The sequence below is a fragment of the Carcharodon carcharias genome, chromosome 13 (assembly GCF_017639515.1).
Source record: "Carcharodon carcharias isolate sCarCar2 chromosome 13, sCarCar2.pri, whole genome shotgun sequence".
Taxonomy (NCBI): domain Eukaryota; kingdom Metazoa; phylum Chordata; class Chondrichthyes; order Lamniformes; family Lamnidae; genus Carcharodon; species Carcharodon carcharias.
Window position 1 is genome coordinate 45,189,675 of NC_054479.1, and position 19,826 is coordinate 45,209,500.

General features: G+C 44.1%; 1 protein-coding gene across 1 annotated transcript in view; it reads left to right on the forward strand.

Moving 5' to 3' along the window:
* Positions 1-19,826, forward strand: part of ksr2 (kinase suppressor of ras 2) — a 411,064-nt gene that overhangs the window by 80,938 nt on the left and 310,300 nt on the right. The window contains exon 3 of the mRNA XM_041203055.1: positions 8,193-8,343. Within this exon, the coding sequence (XP_041058989.1) occupies positions 8,193-8,343 (151 nt within the window). The remainder of the gene's footprint in view (positions 1-8,192; positions 8,344-19,826) is intronic.

Genomic DNA, 19,826 nt, shown 5'->3' on the forward strand with positions numbered 1-19,826 from the left:
AAATTGAGACATTGCTGGTCCAATAGCAAAAAATAGAAAGGTATACAACACAAAAGGAGGCCATTCAGTCCATCGTATCTTTGCTGGCCAAAAAAGAGCTATCCAGTTTAATGGCACTGTCCAGCTCTTGGCTCGTAGCCTTGTAGTTTATGGCACCTCAAGTGCCTATCTAAGTATTTTTTAAATGCAGTGTTGGTTTTGGCCTCTATTCCTCTTTCAGGCAATGAGATCCAGACTCCCATCACTTCCTGAGTGAAAACAAATTCTCCTCAACTCCCCTCTAATCCTTCTACAAATTACTTTAAATCTGTGCCCCTTGTCATTGGCCTCCAAGCTCACAGAAAAGTAAATCCATCCTATCCACTCTATCTAAGCCCCTCATAATTTTAGATATTCCCCTCAGCCTCCTCTCTTCCATAGAAAACTACCCCAGCCTATCCAATCTTTCCTCATAGCGAACATTCTCTATTCCTGGCAGCATCCTCATATATCTCTTATGTATCCACTCTAGTGCAATCACATCATTCCTCTTATGTCGTGACCTGAACTGTATGTAGTACTCTAGCTGCTATCTAACTAGTGTTTTATATAGTTCTAGCACAGCCTCCCTGCCCTTTTATTCTAGGCATCAGCTAATAAAGGAAGATATCTTTGTATGCCTTCTTGACCACCTTGTCTACCTGAGGGATCTGTAGACATTCATTTCAAAGTCCCTCTGTTCTTCTATATTTCTCAGAATGTTACCATTTATTGTGTACTCCTTTGCCTTGTTCACCTTCCCCAAATGCATTACCTCACACTTCTTGAGATTGAGGTCCATTTGCTACTTTTTCGCCCACCTGACCATCTTCCTGAAGTCTACAGCTTTCTTTCTCATTGTCAGCTGTAGGGTAAAAGGTTAACATCAGAAGCATACATGATGCTGATGCAATAATTATGTCAAATCACATGACTATGAAGTAAGAGAGATCTTGAAGAGAGCAGAAGCTCTCACCTCGCATGTAGGTCCAACTACTTTCTGTAAATAAGAAGTTCTCATTAGAAAGACTATGGACTCGAGCAGCATACTTTTGGGAGGCTAAACAATCCCCAAACCCTGCCTAAACCCCTACCACACCACGAAACATTAACCAATGGCCAATATTTGGTATCATCTGCAAACTTCTTAATTATGTGCCTTACATGCAAGTCAAAATTATTGATAAATACCATTAACAACTGGGGACCCCGTAACTGAGCCCTGTAAAACCCCACTAGAAACAGCCTTTCAATTACAAAATCATTAGACCCATGGACCATAACCCTTTGCTACCTGCCACTGAGCCAATTTTGAATCCCACTTGCCACTTTCCTTTGAATCCCTTAAGCTTTTAATTTTCTAGAAGAGTGCCAAGAACCTAGCCACAGCCACCGCCGCACCCCACCACTTATTGCCTCCTCAAAAGATTCAATCAAACTAGTCAGACATAACCTTACCTTAATAAATTTATGTTGACTGTCCTCAATTATTTTGTGCCTCTCTAAATGATGATATATATTGTCTTTGAGAATTTTATCTCACAATTTCTCACCACTGAGTCTAGGATGACTGACCTGTAATTACTCGATTTATCCCTTCCTCCCTTTTTAAACAACAGGACAATGTTAGTAGTCCTCTGGTGCTCCAGCACCAGGCATGGAGCCAGAAAGGATTGGAAAATGATGGCTAGAGTTTCTACTATTTCTCCCCTTGATTCCCTTAGAAGTCCGAGATACACTTCATCCAGGCTTGGTAGTTTATCCACTTTCAAGGATGCAAATCACCTTATTATTTCCTCCCATGCAGTTTATTCCATCCAATATTTCACACTCTTCCTCCTTAAGCACAATGTCTACTTCGTCACTCTCTTTTGTGAAAATAGACACAAAGGCCAGAATTTTTCGCTCATTGGGCACACGCATGCCCAACCCGAACGAGCGTAAAATGATGCGCGATGACTTCGGGCGAGTGTCCTGACATCATCGCAAGATATTTTGGTCGGCGGGTGTGCACGGGAGTCGGCAGCGTGCCTGTCGACAATTAAGAGGCCTATGAAGGACATTAAAGTAATAATTAAGTTCCATTTTCCGCTGCCCTTCCAACCTTATGGTTGGTGGGCAGGTGAAAAGGCCAAGTGGCCTTTGGATTTTTTAGAAAACGTCATCCACAGTGGGAATGAGGTTTCCAACAGCAAATAAAAATTAAATAAAAATTTTTAAATTTCATTCATAATATGTCCCTGCTCATGTGACAGAGTCGCATGAGGGGACATCTTTTTTAACATTTCAAAGTTCTTCAATTTTAATTTTTTAAACCTTCAGCTCCCTGAGGCAGCTCTGTGTCTCAGGGAGCTTTCATTGCTCAAAGCCACGCTCTCGCCCTCCTACCCCCCCACACAGGTAGTGATGCAGCACACATTTCACGCTGGATGGGCCTTAATTGGCCTGCCAGCATGAAATTGGGGTCGCGGTCCGATCGCGGGCGGCGGTCGGCTTCCTGACCACTCCCGTTTGCCCCTGCCGAGCCCACCTGATGAGGGAAAAATTCTGCCCAAAGTGCTCATTAAGAACCATGCCCATGTCTTCGACTGTTATACTCAAGTTGCCTTCTTGGTCTCTAGTTGGCCCTACTCTTTCCTTAATTATACTCTTGCTTTTTACGTATTTATAAAACATCTTTGGGTTTTCCTTGATTTTACTTGCCAGTAGTTTTTCATGCCCTCTCTTTGCTTCCCTAATTTCCTTTTTAATTTCACTCCTGTGGTTTCTATATTTCTCTAGGTTTTCTGCAGTATTGCACTCCTGGTTCCTGGCATACATTTCCTTCTTTGCCTTATCCTATTTGTTGACATCCGGAGAGGCGGGTGGTAGGGTCTGGTTTTTGATTCCACCTTTTTCCTTTTGTTCTGAACCCTCTCTATCTCTGTGAATGCCTCCCATTGCCCCACCTCCAAATAGCTGTTCCAAGTCCACCTTTGGCAAATCTCATTTCAGCTTAAAGCATTGGCGTTTCTTGGTCTTTCTTTATCCTTTTCCATTACTTCTCATTAGTCTAACTGAATGATGATCAGGTCCACCAAAATGCTGTCCAACTGATATCTCTTCCACCTGCCCAGCTTCATTCCCTAAAGCTAATAGTCCAGAAATGCCCTTTCTCTTGTTAGGCTTGCTATGTAATGACTAAAAAAAGTTCTGAATGCAGTTTAAGAATTCTTCACCCTTAATATCTTTTAAAGTGAATTTATGCCAGTAAATATTAGTGTGACATACCATAACAGGAGTAGCTACAAGCTGCTGCAGCAGCAATATTAATGTCATTGAAATCTCCTACTATCACTGCCCTTTCATCTCTGCACTTTTCAGCAATTTGCCTGCATATTTGCTCTTCTGTCTTCCTCTGACTGTTTGCGGGTCTATAGTCTCAGCAGTGTGATTACCCCTTTTTTGTTTCTTAGTTCAACCCTCATTTGATGCTCCTTCTAGCATATCATTTGTCCAACCAATATTGTGACCCTCCCCCATCCCCTCTGAAAACCCAATAACCAGGAATTTTGAGCTGCCATTCCTGCCCTTCTTTAAGCCATGTTTCAGTAATTGCTATAACATCATACTTCCAGTTACTTACCTGTGCCCTCAGCTCCCTGTCTTATTCATTAGACTCTTTGTATTGAAGTGCTTAACACTAGTCACTCAACAATTCTTTTGTTGTCTAATTCGAAGCCTTTGTTTTCGCAACCTTTCCTCCTAATTTTCTGCTTTCTATTTCCAGATTTGCTTCTCTTTCTCCTGAATCTACACTCAGGTTCCACTCCACTGCCAATTTGGTTTAAACATTCCCCAACAGCACTAGAAAATCTCCCAGTCAGGATTTTGGTCTCAACTCTGTTGAGGTGCAACCTGTGTAGCTTGTACAGATTTCACCTTCCCCAAATATCCCAGTGCCCTTAGGATCCAAAGCCCTCTCTCCTACACCATCTCTCCAGCTGCGCATTCAGCTACACTGTCCACTTAGTTCTGTACTCAGTATCATGTGGCACAGGGAATAATCCAGAGATTACCACCTTTGAGATCCTACTTTTTAATTCCTTTCCTAGCTCCTTAAAATATGCCTGCAAGACTTCATCCCTTTTTTTTACCTAGGCCATCGGTACCAGTATGGACCATGACGTCCGATTGTTCACCCCACTCCTTCAGTATGTTCTAAGCTGGTCAGTAACATCTTTGACCCTGGCAAAGCTGCAGAAACACTTACCTGTTCCCTTAACTATAGACTCTCCTATCACTATTGCTTTCCTGACCTTGCTCCTCTACCCTTGTGCAGCTGAGCCACCCATGGCTGTACATGTATTCCCCAGAGGAATCATTGTCCTCAAAGTATTCCGAACTGAATACCGGTTAGAGAGTGAGATGCACACATGGGTCTCCTCCACTACTTACCTGGTCCTGCTTGACTGCCTGGTGGTCACCCATTCCCTCTCTGCATTCACATCCTTAAGCTATGGTATGACTACATCCAGAAGCATACTGTCCACATAACTCTGAGCCTCGTGGATGCACCTAGTTGCTGCTTAAGCTCCGAAACCTAGAGGTTAGGCTGCTCCAACTTGACGATATTTCCTGCACACTTGGTTGTCTAGGACATGAGAAGTGTCCTGCGGTTCCCACAGTGAGCAGAATGTGCACTGTATGGGGCTGAAATGCTCTGCCATGTCTCAATTTATCAGATGAATTAAAGTTAACAGTAATAAACTAAAGGCTTATAAAAAAAACTCACCTGCTACTCAGCAGTCAGCACCTTCACTTGCGCTTACATTACTTAGTATTTTTTTACCTCACTCCCTGGCTCTCTCTGGGCTCTGCCGCTCTACAGCTCTACCCTCCCCCCCAACCCTGCCCCCACACCACACCACCATGCTCCTTCAGGTCCATGCTTCTTACTACCAGGCTCTTGGATTTAATGAAATAAGAGATATAGTTCTCCAGATCTTAGTTTATACAACTGTCCTAGCTCTGGCATACAAAGAAACACACTGTAATACTCACCAACCAATCACCTACCTGTATTTTTATCCTTGTTTTTGGTTTCTTTGCCGATGACACTAAGATAGGCAGGAAAGTAAGTTGTCAAGAGGAGGTAGAGAGTCTGCAAAGGGATATAGACAATATGGGCAAAAATTTGACAGATTGAATATAATTTGGGAAAATGTGAACTTACTCACTTTGGCAGGAAGAGCAACAAAGTGGTATGCCATTAATGGAGAGAGATTGCAGAACTAAGTGGTACAGAGGGATCTGGGTGTCCTGGTATATGAAGCACAAAAAGTTAATGTGCAGTGCAGCAAGTGATTAGAAAGGCAAATGGAATGTTGCTGTTTAATGTAAGGGGAATAGAATATAAAAGTAGGGAAGTTTTACTGCAGCTGGACAGGGCATTGTTGAGACCACATCTGCAATACTGTGTACAGTTTTGATCTTTTTTGAAAAAAGATATAATTGCGTTAGAAGCAGTTCCGAGAAGGTTCACTCGACTCATTCCAGGGATGAAGGGCTTATCCTGTGAAGAAAGGTTAAACAGGTTGGGCCTTTTCCCATTGGAGTTTAGAAGAATGAGAGATGGTCTTATTGAAACACCTAAGATCCTAAGAGGACTTGATATGGTAGATACCGGGAGGATGTTTCCACTTGTGGGGAAGACGAGAACTAGGAGACATAGTTTAAGAATATGGGTGTCCCTTTTAAGTCTGAGATGAGAAGAATTATTTTTCTCTCAAAGAGTGGTTAGTATGTGGAATTCTCTTCCCCAGAAAGCACTGGAAGCTGCGTCATTGACTTTATTCTAGGTAGAAATAGATGGATTTTTGATAGACAAGGGAGTCAAGGGTTATGGGGGGGCAGACAGGAAAGTGGAGTTGAGACCACAGTCAGATCAGCCATGATCTTATTGAATGGTGGAGCAGAATGGCCTGCTGCTGCTCTAGTATTGCTTTGTTTCTCTTCCCTGTTACCTATGGTCCCATCTCTCGCTGCTGCTGCTCAGAGCCTCGGGTTGCTGCTCTTTTATATCCTAACAATATATTTAGTTTTTGCAATTTACAGCAGTATTTAAAACTAATTAATTCTGAATTAGTGACAGATTTATAGAGGTACAGTTCTTGGCACTGGAACATTTATCTTATTATTCATAGTTACTCAAAACATTTGGCTTTTTTGTATAATTCAGATGCCCATTCCTCATCTGAAATATTACTTACCCAGCAGAGGGCAGTATTAATCTGAAAACTGCACTGTCTGTCCTGAAGAATGACCTGTTTGCAATCTATTTCTTAATGTTTTGGTTTAAGAATTTTTACTTAACGGTAGATTGTTTCTCTCTAATATAACCCACTTCTATAACCACAACGAGAACAACCTCTTTAGAAAATTCATTTTTGCTTGAAAGAGCACGTTGTTGGTTTTGAATCTGGAACGTTACGATTCTACTGCAAAAAATAACGAGGTGCTGATTTTGTATTGCCCCTTTTCCAAACCTTCTCTTTGTTTCCGGAACCATTTTTTTCCTGATTTCAGCACTCCTCAAGCAACATAGACACAGGAATAAGCTTCAACCACTTGAGTCTGTTCGGCCATTCAGTCAGATCATGGCTGATCTGTGCTTCACCACCATTTACCTGTCATAGCTCCATATCCCTTGATTACTTTCCTCAACAGAAACCTAGTCATCTCAGTCATGAAAGCTCTAATTGTCCCAGGATCCACAGCCCCTTGAGGAGATTACTCATTTACATGCTGCTGCTCAGCGACATCACCCCAAAATCACCATCAGTTTCCACATGAGCACTGATGACACCCAGCTCTACCACCTCTCTTAACACCGGCATTGTCTTTGGTCGCCGTCATCAACTCAGTTCTATAAGCATCAACTCCATCCCTCACCCTGGCAACTGTTTGAGCCTGAACTAAGCTGTTCGCAACCTTGCAATAATATTTGACGTTGAAATTGGTTTCCAACCACATATCCGCACCGTCCCTAAGACTGCCTATTTCTACCTCTGTAACATCAGCTGACTCTGCCACTGTCTCAGCTCATCTGCTGCTGAAACCCTCATTCAAGATCAATCGAAAAGCTACTCCCATGCCAACGCTTAAAAATAGGTTAAATAGTCATCACTGACTAGGCTCTGGTGCAGTTAAGGTGAGACTGTTTTAGTGCATACTGTAATATTAGCAGAGAACGCTTTATAGGCAATACTGTAAATATGCTGCATGACACTAATGTGAAATTTGCAGTCATTCTTTTACGCTAAAGTTCATAGTTCTGGCCTCAACTTATCGGACATGGAACAACTTAGTAGAGCTTTGAAGTTTATGCCCAGGAGCTGTGAACAATACTGTCACTTCCTTGGTGCAAATTCTGAGAACGTTGACACACAATCTGACAATGGAACCCCCATCCTCCATCCAGACCCCACCCCACCCTCCATCCCAACCCCACCCCCATTCTCTAATCAGACCCCGCTCCTCTCTATCCAAATCCTACCCCACCCTCCATCCACACATGATTGGATGCTGCTAGTCCTTTATCATGACATGCCCTGTTGGAGCCTTGAGTTTGCTTTGTTCTGTTTCTGATTAGTTAAACATGACAGTACCTCAGTGTTGCCATCCTGCTGAAATCCGGTGCTTCCTCTGTTAATCAATAACCAAGGAAGTAAAGCTCACACAATGATCATAACTGAGCACACTCTGCTTCCTGTATTGCCATTTTACCACTAGTGCACAAAAAGGTTGAAGTACATGTGCTTATGCCCTGTGATTGTGAACGTTGTAATCACATACTAATCATGAGTTCAATTAGCCACTGCTGGGTTCCCAATTAGCCATATGTTAGCATGTTAACTAGTAGTTAACATTTTAACAACACTAGTGGATGAGGAAAAGAGAAATAAAAGAATGTGGGAACAGGGTTGGTACATTGGATTAGGATTACAGTTTTTGGCGAGGATAAACACCAGCATGGACTAATTAATTAGTCTGAATGAATGGTTTCCATTTTGTGTCTGTGTAACAGAGGCAATGTTTCTCAAACTGACAGGTGAAGTGCAGCACAAGGGTATTAAAAACATCATGAGCATACAATACACTTTATGATTTAAACTTTCTCTTAAAACCCTTAGGACATAACCCCTGACCAGCTGACTCTGGAAGCCCTGTTAGAGATGACCGATGAGGAAGTGTGTGAAACGGTGAAGAAATACGGAACAAGTAGTGAGGAATGTGCCAGATTAAATGCCTCACTATCCTGCCTAAGAAGTGTGTATAAATCAGGTGAGCAACTTGTGTAGTGCAATATACCCAAAGTGAGCACATTGAAGATGATTAGGTATTATGGAAGAGTGAGATTCACGTCCTTAAAACTCTCCTGTTTAATAAATATAAACATTATGCAGGAGATTTAAAGCATAGTTAACTCAGCTCTGTAGTAAAGTGAGTAAAAGAAGGTTGAGAGGAGATTTGACAGAGGTATTCAAAATCATGAGGGGTCTGGACAGAGTAGATAGGGAAAATCTGTTCCCAATTGTGAAAGGATCGAGAATGAGAGGGCACAGATTTAAAGTATTTAGTAAAAGAAGTGAAAGCGAGATGAGGAAACAATTTTTCACAAAGGTTGTGGTTAAGTTCTGGAATGCGCTGCCTGAGAGTGTGGTGGAGACAGGATCAATTGAAGCATTCAGAAGGGAGATAGACTGTTACCTGAAAAGAAAGAATGTGCAAGATTACTGGGAGAATGGCAGTATAAGTGAATTGCTCATTCGGAGTCATGATGAGCTGAATGGTCTCCTTCTGCGCTGTAACAATTCTGTAATTCTGTAAAGGCTCTGCCCCCTTGCATCACTGAGCTATACAGATCTAAGTTAGCTAATCTTTACTGGAGCAGTGATTTCTTGCTCCTCAATGCTGTTCATTGACACCTGCTTGAAAGTGTATGTGGATAGATTTTGGGTGAGGACAGCCTTGGGCTTGGTACCCACACCCTCCATGACTTAATAACATTTGACATTAACCATCCAAACTCATTTATGATGAATTCCCAATTAGGGAAAGGTACTGGGGACTAGTGGCATTGAAGTCGATGGGAAGGACATTGGGGGTGGATGGGTAAGGGGGCAAGGTCAGGGTGTATAACTGGTGGTTGATCTGCAACCTTCTCTTTTGAGCCCCAGTCGAAATTGAATTTCATCTTCATTGGACAGCTGTGAAAGTTCTGATCAACTGGGGTCAACTGAAATGAATCCTGCAGAAATTGGGCAAGATCAGCCACTACCATAATGCAGACATGGTAGGATCTGAGATGTTATTACATCATATTGCCACTTGGGGGTAGAAAGTGAACAGATTTCTTTCCAGCAAGCACTACCTTCTTTATGAAGATATTAAAAATATCTGCCGTTAGTATGTAGAGTGTTTTAGTTTTCAGTTTAAACCCATAGGTTGATATAAATTTTTTTCTCCACATTTTGCCACCAGTTTTCTTAGCTCCCCCTCCCTGGAAGGCATTAACATGTTGCTGTGGTACAATTCGCAGATTTGATTGCCTTAGCTGCCTTAGCCAAGTCAATATTCTAATGTGTAATGTGTTCCAGACTATGGGCGGAATTGTCCCAGATTTGCACAATGTGTGGTAGAGGGCAGGAAAATGGATGTTTTACCCATTGGTCGTAATGGCAGGTTTTCGGGCTGTATCGTCCCATTCCCAGCGCATCCCATCTCATTAGTAATGCATTCCCCGGGAATACACTGGATTGCTGATGAAGCGGCCCCTGATTCGCCCACCCTGCCGTCATCCCAGGCCTTCAATAATCCGGGCGTAACATTGAAAGGGTGCCCCTGCACAGAGCTGCATTCTGTAAGGGATTGGAAGCTGCAAAGTCATGGCTGTCAAAGGGAGGAAACATGCTGCCCCCAAATTTAGCGATGCCTCCCTCAGACACCTGCTGGATGCAGAGGAGGCCTGCCATGAAGTCCTCTACCCCCGATCTGGATAAAGACCAGCAAGCAAGGTCACCAATCCATCATGGGAGGCAGTGACAGAGGCGATCAGTGCCAACGCCCTGCAAAAGAGGACAGCCACCCAGTGCCGAAAGAGGATGAATGATCTCCTCTGTTCTGCTAGGGTAAGTCACTCTTCTCATCACTCTCAACTCACACACTCACAAACCCACCACACATCCACAGGGATCTCACTCACTGCCAGTTCAAGGAAGATCATCATTCACTCTCTCACACACACCTTCATCTGCCCTGTGGACCGTATCCCCATTCCATCCATGGCACCACTCACCACCCACACATACCAGGCATCCTTCTCATCTGGCTTGGCAAGCGTCCTGTTTACATTCTCTTCATCTGTCTTCATGTGGTACAAGCTGGCACACAACAAAAGGGAGAGGTTGCAGACTGGCGGAGGAGTGCCTGACATTAAGGTCCTCACAGAGTTTGAAAATAGAGTCATCCAGCTGGCCGGTGGCGATGCGGACCGTTCCCGTGCTGATGGTGAGGTTGGCGCTGCTCAACCAAGTGAGGGTCCAGCAGTGCAACATCCATCACACAACCATGCTGTGAGTGTATTCCCCTGTTCCACAGACCCCTGCCATGCACTAATTATCTCTCCTTGCTTTCGCAGGCACATCTGGGAAGCAGCCAAGGGGGTCCACAGGCCAGGGCCTCGACTCAAGCCCCGAAGACATTTCAGAAGAAGAGTCTGATGACACGCTAATTGAAGACGCATTAGGGCGGTCGCCCACACCCTCCACCAGTGCAGAGACACACATGTTGGTGGGACCTAGTTCTAGGGTAGCCTTGGGGTCACAATCTGGTGAGCACATCACTCTGATTGATCCACAGCAGGTAGCGGCAAGGACTTCCCAGGTTTCCGATACTTGGAGGACTGCTGGATACAAGAAATCTGCTGAGTCCGAGTCTGATGAGAAGCCTCTGGACTCGGTCATATCTCAGTTGTTACAGCCGCAAAGACAAGCTCGGGAACATTAGGAAGGGATGTCCACTGAACTCCTCAGATTGCAAGGCACGATGGAGGAGTCCATCCGCCTTCAGGCTGAGGTAATAGCGCCGGCATGCCAACGCACCGAGGCCAAAACTGGGAGGATGGCAACCGTCATGGAGACCTTGGCCCAGGACCTCAGTCCTGCACTGCTGTGCAAGCTGAACTCCATCACTGACACCATAGTTGGCCTCCAACAGTGTCAATGCTACAGGGGTGTGGGGCAGCTTGGTCCCACTCCAGCTTCCCCTTCTCCTCAAGGAATCTGCTAAGGGGCCTTGGGAACCCATAGGGAAGAGGATCAGTAGGTGCATACTCCAGGGCCATCCGCCGAAGTGACTCTGGGAGTGTCTGGCCCATCCGACTCCCCTCTTCCTGTGACTCCAGCAGCTCCAGCTCCAAAGCTCGAGGAGGGTACCACTGCCACACGGCAGGACCTGAAAGCAGGCCGAGGCCCTCCAAGTCTCGGCCCTCCAGAGGACGCCTGCTAAAGTCATCACGGCCAGGGCATAGCAGTCAGTAGGCTGCCTCCACCTCTACTGAGAGCATCAGGGGAGCACCAAGGCGTAGTGGCAAGATTAGGAAGGTTAAGAAGATGTAGTTGCACAGTCTGGGCGTGGGTATTAATCACTCGTACTTGTTCACTATTGTAAATAAACTCCCAAGAATGTCTCCTTGCCTATAGCTCCTTGTTCTCATGAACAGTGTTTGTGTCACTCAGATGTGAAACCTTGGTTCCTGCACAAGATAAAAGCAGGTGTCTCAGTTCAGGGCCTCTTCCCTGTGCAGCGTGTAACCTTCAGACAAAGTGATGGTCCAGCTTCACACTCCTTGGACACAATAGTGACACCTGCGCCTTGACAGTGCTTGTCATTGCTGCCAGAATGTCGTGGGCAGGTGCCACAGAGTTCCGTCTTTCTCTCTGTGTGCTCTCAGCAACTTTGAGGTGGAGCTGGCCCCCATCTCTACAGTATCTGTGACCCGTGATCCTGTGCTCCTGAAGGGGTCAGGTGTTAAAGACTGACAAGGATCAGATGCATTTATCGTTTCACAGCTGCATCTCCATGATCTAACCCTAATCACAGAGTGCAAGCGAGCTGCCATCAGCCAGACAGGAGTCAGACATTCACAGAGGGAATGTGAAGATCTATGGAGTGTCCTTACTGCATGTTGTCATCATCCTTCTGGAATCTAGTGACTATTAGGGCCTCCACTGCGTCTGCATGACATGAGCCTGAGCACTGAGGGTAAGTGTGCTGCCATCAGCCACACAGGAGTCAAATGTTCACAGCTGCAAGGTGAGGATGTCAGGACTGTCCTCACTGCATCTCGTGATCATCCTCCATGAGTCTTGCGGCTATGAGGGCCTCCTGAGTGTGCCTGCCTTGACTGGCCCATGTGATGGCCTCATTGCCAGCATTCTCGCCTTCGAGGACCTCATCATCATCATCCCCTTCAATATCCTCCTCATCGGAGGATATGTGAAGCTCCCCCATCTCCTCCTTAGTAAGGTCCTCTCCCCATTGCAGCGCCAGGTTGTGGAGCTTGCAGCAAGTGATGATGATGCGCAACACCCTCTGGGGACTATGCTGCAGCCCTCCACTGGATCTGTTGAGGCACCAGAATCTCATTTTCAAAATGTCTATTGTTTGCTCCACTAAAGTCAATGCCGTGGCATGAGCCACATTGTGCCATTGTGCTGCTGCAGTCTGAGACCGCTGTACAGGCGTCATCAGCCACGTCCTCTGCAGGCAGCCCTTATCCCCGAGGAGCCAACCCTGCAGCCTCTGTGGACCCTGGAAGATGTCAGGGATCTGAGACATGCTAAGGATGTAGGAGTTGTGGATGCCCCCTGGGAATTGTGTGCAGGGCTGTAGGATGCATTTGTGGTGGTTGCAGACCAGCTGAACATTTAGCAAGTGGAAGCCCTTGTGGTTGACGTACTTGACTGATTGTTGCCACGGAGATCTAAGCGCCACGTGAGTCGATGGCACCCTGCACCTGTGGGAAAACCAGTGATCGCCGCAAATTCCAGTGCTCTTGCTTCCTGGCTTTCCTTATCCCGGGCAAAATGCACAAAGGTCTGTGCTTTCACAAAGATGGCATCAGTGGCATCCTGGATATACTTGTGCGCAGAGACTTGCAAGATCCCACACAGCTCACCTGTGGAGCCCTGGAACGAGCCACTGATGTAAAAATTGAGCGCTGTGGTCACTTACACGGCCACTGGCAGTGGATGCCCTCCATGTCCCTGTGGCACCAAATTCGGCAGCAGGTGGTATATGCGACCGACCGGTTCCGTAGACATGCACAATCTTTGGTGACACTGGTTCTCAGTCATCTGCAGGAATGACAGGCGCCACTCATAGACCCTGGGTCTTGCGATGCACTTAAGACATATGGCTCGCTGTGGATTTTCCGCTGCATGCACAGCAGACCCTGCTGCCCCTTCATCTTGAGGGAGGTGCTCCTCCCTTTGCTGAGTCAGGTGCTCTGCCACTCTCTTTTTCTTCTCTGGTGTTTAAGCCATGAGGTAAATCGCTAAATCCTGATGTTCTCCTCCTGCAGGATGAAAGGAGAGAGACACATGAGTTAGAATAGGTGTACTAAGAACCTCTCTTGGTTAAGTCTGAAGGCCCCTTCATGCATGCAGCAGAGTGCTAGCCACCATTTGGATGGCCAATGTTTAGTACACTCACTGGCTGTCCAAAACCCCATCCACCTCTGCCCCACTTGACCCATTGGCAACAGCTTTGGCAACTGCACTGCATGCTGTGCTCTCAGCTCAAGTGCAGGCATTCTGCCATCCTGCATTGCAGGGCTGCGCTGTTAGCTTGAACCATGGAGGAGACTGGTCCAAACCTTAATAAAGACATTGCAAGGGGCTGTGAGCACCTCCACCAGTGACTGCGCCATGGCCACCTTTCACAAGGGGATTATACAACTTGTCCAGTCAACCAATTACTCTGCTGCACATCACCAAACCGCACATTAATTTGCAGTCTGCGCCCAAAGTTCAGGAGCATTTGGTGGCTCTTTCATGCTTTTGTTTGCTTGGGTGGGCAGCAAAGCTTCAGAGGCCTGACTCCGAGCATGTCAATGGAGCTGCAGCTGAACTGTCTCACCTGCGGAAGAATGTTCACTTGTGACAAGCTTTTCCAAGTTTGTAGCTGCTTCCCTCATTCCTCCCCAGCATGTCCTTGTGTACTTCCTTCAGACTGTGCTGCTTTGCCCCCCACACTCTATCTACCCGATCTGACCCACACTGGAACTGCACTGAAAGCCAGCCGAGAGAAAGTGACCCCCCCCCCTCACCCCCGCCCACACCAAATGCGCAATGCCTCTTCCTTGATGTCCTACGGGTGATGTTCGTGAGCGCTGCGCACTATGGTGAGCACTCAACTCCGAGTTCCCCTTGAAGTTCAGGTCACCAGGTGCACGCCTATTCAAAGCAGCTGTGAAGTACGCCATTCTGAAGCCGCACCCACGTGAGTGGTAAATTTGACGTGGGGGGATGACTCTGGCGAGCAGGGATAGTAATTATATGCGAATGTATTAGAATAACGTTCCTGATGTGTGGCAGTGGGAAACGTGACCCGCCATTGACGGGTGGAGCGGATGATCACAAACTGGTTTCATGACAACGTAAAACCGATTTTTAGCCTTCTCGCCACATTTAGCTTTCTCGCCATGATGCCCAATGCCAACGGAGCTAGAAAATTCCGGCCAGTGAGTCTGAATCCCACCAGGTTTTCCTGGTTATCATTCAACTGTTTTCCTCCTTTCTGACTCAGAGCAGTGGGGCCAATTGTGGTACCTTTACTGCCACTCCACCTGAATTCAATTAATGTAGCACAGACAGAGACCTTTCTGGCAACTGCTGTAACTCTCTTGGCCATCTGTGTCAACATAACTTTGAAAGACAATCCCAAGATAAACATCCATTCTGCAGTTATACTTCCACACTTGTTGCGTTTTGCTGTAAAATTCACATAAGGTTTGGGTTTGCATTACAATTCTTACCGAGCATTGGCTGGGTGCTTTTGTGACACACAGGTGTAGGCTCAGATTTTTAAAAAGCGATCTAATGTGTTCTGATAAACTAAGAGATATTATTCCAGAAAGAGGTTGAAATATTTATTTATGAAGAGGAAATAGTTGTGAGTTTTGAATTTAATAATAAATAATGGCTGAAGTATTGAGGTAGATTTTGGCTTAGCGTGCATGTGTAGAAGGACTCATTTTACACCCCTTCCAATTTGCCTCCACCAGGTTTAAGGATTGCACCTTTGCACAAAGTCGAAACCTATCCCATTGTATGAACTGCTTAGTTTCTTTAAGGTGTTTTTTTCACCAGCAGAGGGTAGCAGTCCCTTTACAGTTTGGATTAACTGTTGTGTATTTGACAAAAGCAGTAATTTGGCAGGCGAGGGCGAGTATCTTCAAAATGCACCCACTGTGTCCCCATATTGTGCAGTTTTTCAGTTTGATCCAAGACAGGGGCATTAACATATTGTGAGCTGTTAGATTTAAATGACCCAAACTGTAAACTCAATAACATAAAGTCATAGTCAAAAATTGAAGTCTTGACGATTGTAAAAACTGCATGCCACAGTTTTTGAGTATCTCCATTTTCAAAAAATTCTCCTTCCATTTCCCTTCCATTAGTTTTTCAGCTAAGAGAGCATACTGTAGACCTTAGTGTGGGTTTGCTAGCACGCTTGCCTCCAAATCAGAAGCTTGTGGGTTCAAGTGCCAAAATCTAGGATGACTCTCCAGTGCATTATTGAGAGAGTGCTGCTTTGTCAGGTGTGCTGATTTAGGGATGCGACGTTAAACTGAGGCCCAATCTGTCCTCTCAGGTTGGTGTAAAAGATCCCACAACACTCTTGAAGAAGAGCAGGGGAGCTATCCCCAGCATCCTAGCCAAAGAATTTCCCTCAATCAACATCACAGAATCAGATTGCCTGATCATTGTCACGTTACTGTTTTGGGGAGTTTACTATGCGTAAATTGACTACTGTGTTTCCTACATTACAATAGTGACTACAGTTCAAAAGTACTCCATTGGCAGCAGTACACTTGGGGACATCCTGTGTTCCTATGAAATGTATTATATAAATGCAAGTCTTTTTCCTTTATTCTGAAACTGGTTGCAATAAGGTGTGGAGGAGACCCCTGGTGACTCTACCTCTGATTTGTTTTCCCGTTTCTTGCCTTTGGGCAAATACTTGGCAGGAATCAGGATACTCACAAGTTCAATAAAAACACTGACATGAACTCATTCTCTTCATTTAGTACCCCAGCAGCTTAGCACATGCCACTCAGCAACAGTAACAGATGGAGTAGTGGTTTACGTTGCTAAAATATTAGTGTTAGCTGCTCTTGGCATCTTAGGAAGTGAACCACCTTGAAAACTGCCTAGTAGTAGTCATTCAAATAGCAAAAAAAGGAAAGTCAGTTGGTAATAACTGAGGGAAAAATGACTATATTGAGGTCAGTACCATGCTGGAATTGTTTTGGTATGATTGAATTGACAGCTGCATGCTGAAATCCCTGGAATCTACACTTTTTCAGTATTATTGAGTTAAATAATTTAATATTGAGATGCTAAATATTTGAAAAAATATCTGATGAATTAACATTGACATTGAATTTTAATAGTGTTGACGTAACATAGTCTTAGAATAAGAAAAAAAGTGATGGAGCAGAAGTAGGACATTTGGACTATTAGCATCAGTGCTGGTGGCAACTTTCCAACTGGAACCTTTCTATGCCCTTTTAGCAAATTCCAAACTGTGGAAGCAAGAATTGGCATAATTTTGAGTATGTGAGTGTAAAGAGCTTGACAGAGTTCTGTCACAGAAAGTATTTTGTGTCCTTTCTTCGTGGATGCAATTTAATTTTGTTGGCAGGTGTGGTTGGGAGGGTAGCGGGACAGTATTAATCCTACCCGCCCAACAGTTACAACCTCAACACTCAAATTGCAATGGATAGGTGAGAATATGAAAATAGCTAGCAGTTAATGTCACCCCTCCACCCAAGCCCACCCCCACCATTGTGTTGACTGATATATGATATCTAAGATTTGGTAAAAAAAAACCCAGAGACCATGAAAACAAATTTCAGAAATACATCTTTCACAAGGTGGCTATTATGACTCCAACTTATTAGAAGTTCTCTCAGGACAATTTGTCAGCAGTCCTTTTCAATTCTATTAAAGACAGTCATACCAATTTTCATGATCACAAAGTCTTGTCCAAAATGAGGACTTTGCATTAAAAGAAATTAAATTTAGAGAGAGTTGCTCTGAATTATGAAATACTAATATTAAAATTATTTTTTCAAGGACTGTTGAGAGAAATTTCAGGCACATTATGTGCACCAAAATACCCACTTGTCCTACTGTACCTGTAATTAGTTTTCTTATTAATTACTGGGAATGCATGATGTAGTAAGTTAGCACACTTTCATTTCCCATCTGAGGGCCTGTAGTAGTGTCCATATCTAGAATGATAAAATTATAGCTCCTCACGCTGTTGACGGTAAGCTCCTAAGCAAAATGTATTTGGCTAAGTCTCAGCTCAGCTCATTTTGAACACTGATCCATAGCTCTCCATAATTTGACAATAAACTGGCAATTGCACCCAGAGAGGTCAATAGAAATTATTAAGAGCTGGGACAATAGCTGTCTCATTTCACTTAGAACCATTTATAGTTACATGAGCAAGTAGAACTCGGTCTCAAGTCTGTGCTAGTTCAAATCCACGTGGAGCAGATGGATAGACAAAGTTATAATTCATGAACCACTGTTTCTCTCTCAGTTTAAATGTCTAAAAATTTTAATGAAAGCTAGAAGGAACATGCAGTTTTAAACATTGGCATTGATTATGGGATCTCCAACACACTGCATCAAGGAATGATAGTGGTTTACGCTCATGATTTCTCTACGCAAGAGGAAGAGGCGAGGAACACAGCCAATTCCCAAGAGGAAGGAATATCTGAGTAAAACACACTGAGAAGCTGTTGATGCACCTTATATTGGGTGGGTAACAGAGAAACATTAACAAAGCCTTTTTAGAGCAGTTCACACATTCACCATCTCACCAGGGTCTAATTACTGGGAGCGGCAGGGATCAGGTTACCGGGGAAGATGCAAGTGGCTGGAACAAAGTGTACATATCGAGCATTTGAAACCTACTTGTCCCTGTTAGTGTTTAATGTGTACAAAATTAGCATTCTGTCGCAATTACAATATTTTTAATTTCCTCTGTGCATTCACATCCAATTTTTCACTGTGGCTGTAGACATGTTCTCTTAATTGCTATATTTTCTCAAATTAGAATATGATGAATAGTCGGTACTTGTGCACAGTGAGTCTTCTTTTATTGATGTATTTCCACAGTCGGCAGATGGGCACAGACACTGTGCTAGAGAATAGTTGGGCATATTTTCCTCTGTTTGCAACTGTGAAAATATAAGTTCCAAATTTATATCTTTGCATTAGCAGTCAGAGGAAACACTGTGCTCCAAAATGTTGTGGCTGAGAACATAAGAAGAAAGAGTGTATCTTTATCATCTCCATAATTTCAGATAAAAAGTAGACAAGAGGAAAAACAGACCAATAGAGGCCAGTCATGCCTTTGTACCTTTTGCTTATACCTTTGCCTCTCCAAACTCATATTGCTTTCTTCCCCTCCTAAAACTAACATGGGTCAGGAACTTGTTGCATCAGATTTCTCCGCAGTTTTTTGTTTTTATCTATATTTTTGCATCAGATTCCTGTCCATTTCTGTGTTTGATGTATTTTCTGGTGTCTTTTATGTTGGATGCCAAAAGTGTCCATTCAAATAAGGGTGAGCACCTTTAAGCAAGTTGATAATGACAAGCGACACCATATGTCAAATATTACACCATTAACGTCTCTGTAAAGCTGGATGAAATGCATGTCAACAATCAACAGGCATCAATTGGGGACTAATTTAAAGGCAGGATTTTCAGGGGCCCTGAAACATATTCTCTGACCCTACTCTCCATCAGAGGTGCTGAATATTGTGTTGAGCAAAGGGAGAGAACAATAAAATCTCCAATGTATTTCTTTCACATGACAAAGCAGAAGAAGAAAATCAATACATATGAAAAAAATTGGGAAATGCACTCCACAAAAGAGACATGCACTCCCTTCATTTACATTAATCTCTTAGAGATTTAGAGTCCTGGCATTTAAAAGTATGTCCAGAAGGTGTTTGAATGCATTTACAATGTAATGTCAACCATTGGACGACTTCATCAAAGTATTTACAGTGCCACTACATGTGTGAACAGTTTCTCCCCCATTCTTGATTTGGTATAACTAAAGCATTGTAATTCACTCCTGTGATGTACACTTTTATAAACGGGCAATTCGAAAAAATGGATACCTGCAAAACATGGATACTTACTCACCATTCCAAATAGCATATATTGTAATAGATACAAGCTGCCCACGACATTTGGAAAATATGAACAATAGGCAGCCTTCAATGCACCAAAACACCGGACATGCAGTTAAATGCAAGGTGGCATGGGTGAAAGAAGCACCTTTTGTGGAATGAAGATCTCTATCCAGCATCCATAAAGGCAGAGAAACTGCTCCGTCTCTGGTATTGAATTTTGTGTGACTTGATCCCAAAGATAGAGGGGATTGTCTGCTGCAATGAATGCTGGGTAAATAACTCTCCATTTGACTTCATTTCAGTTTACATTCAGA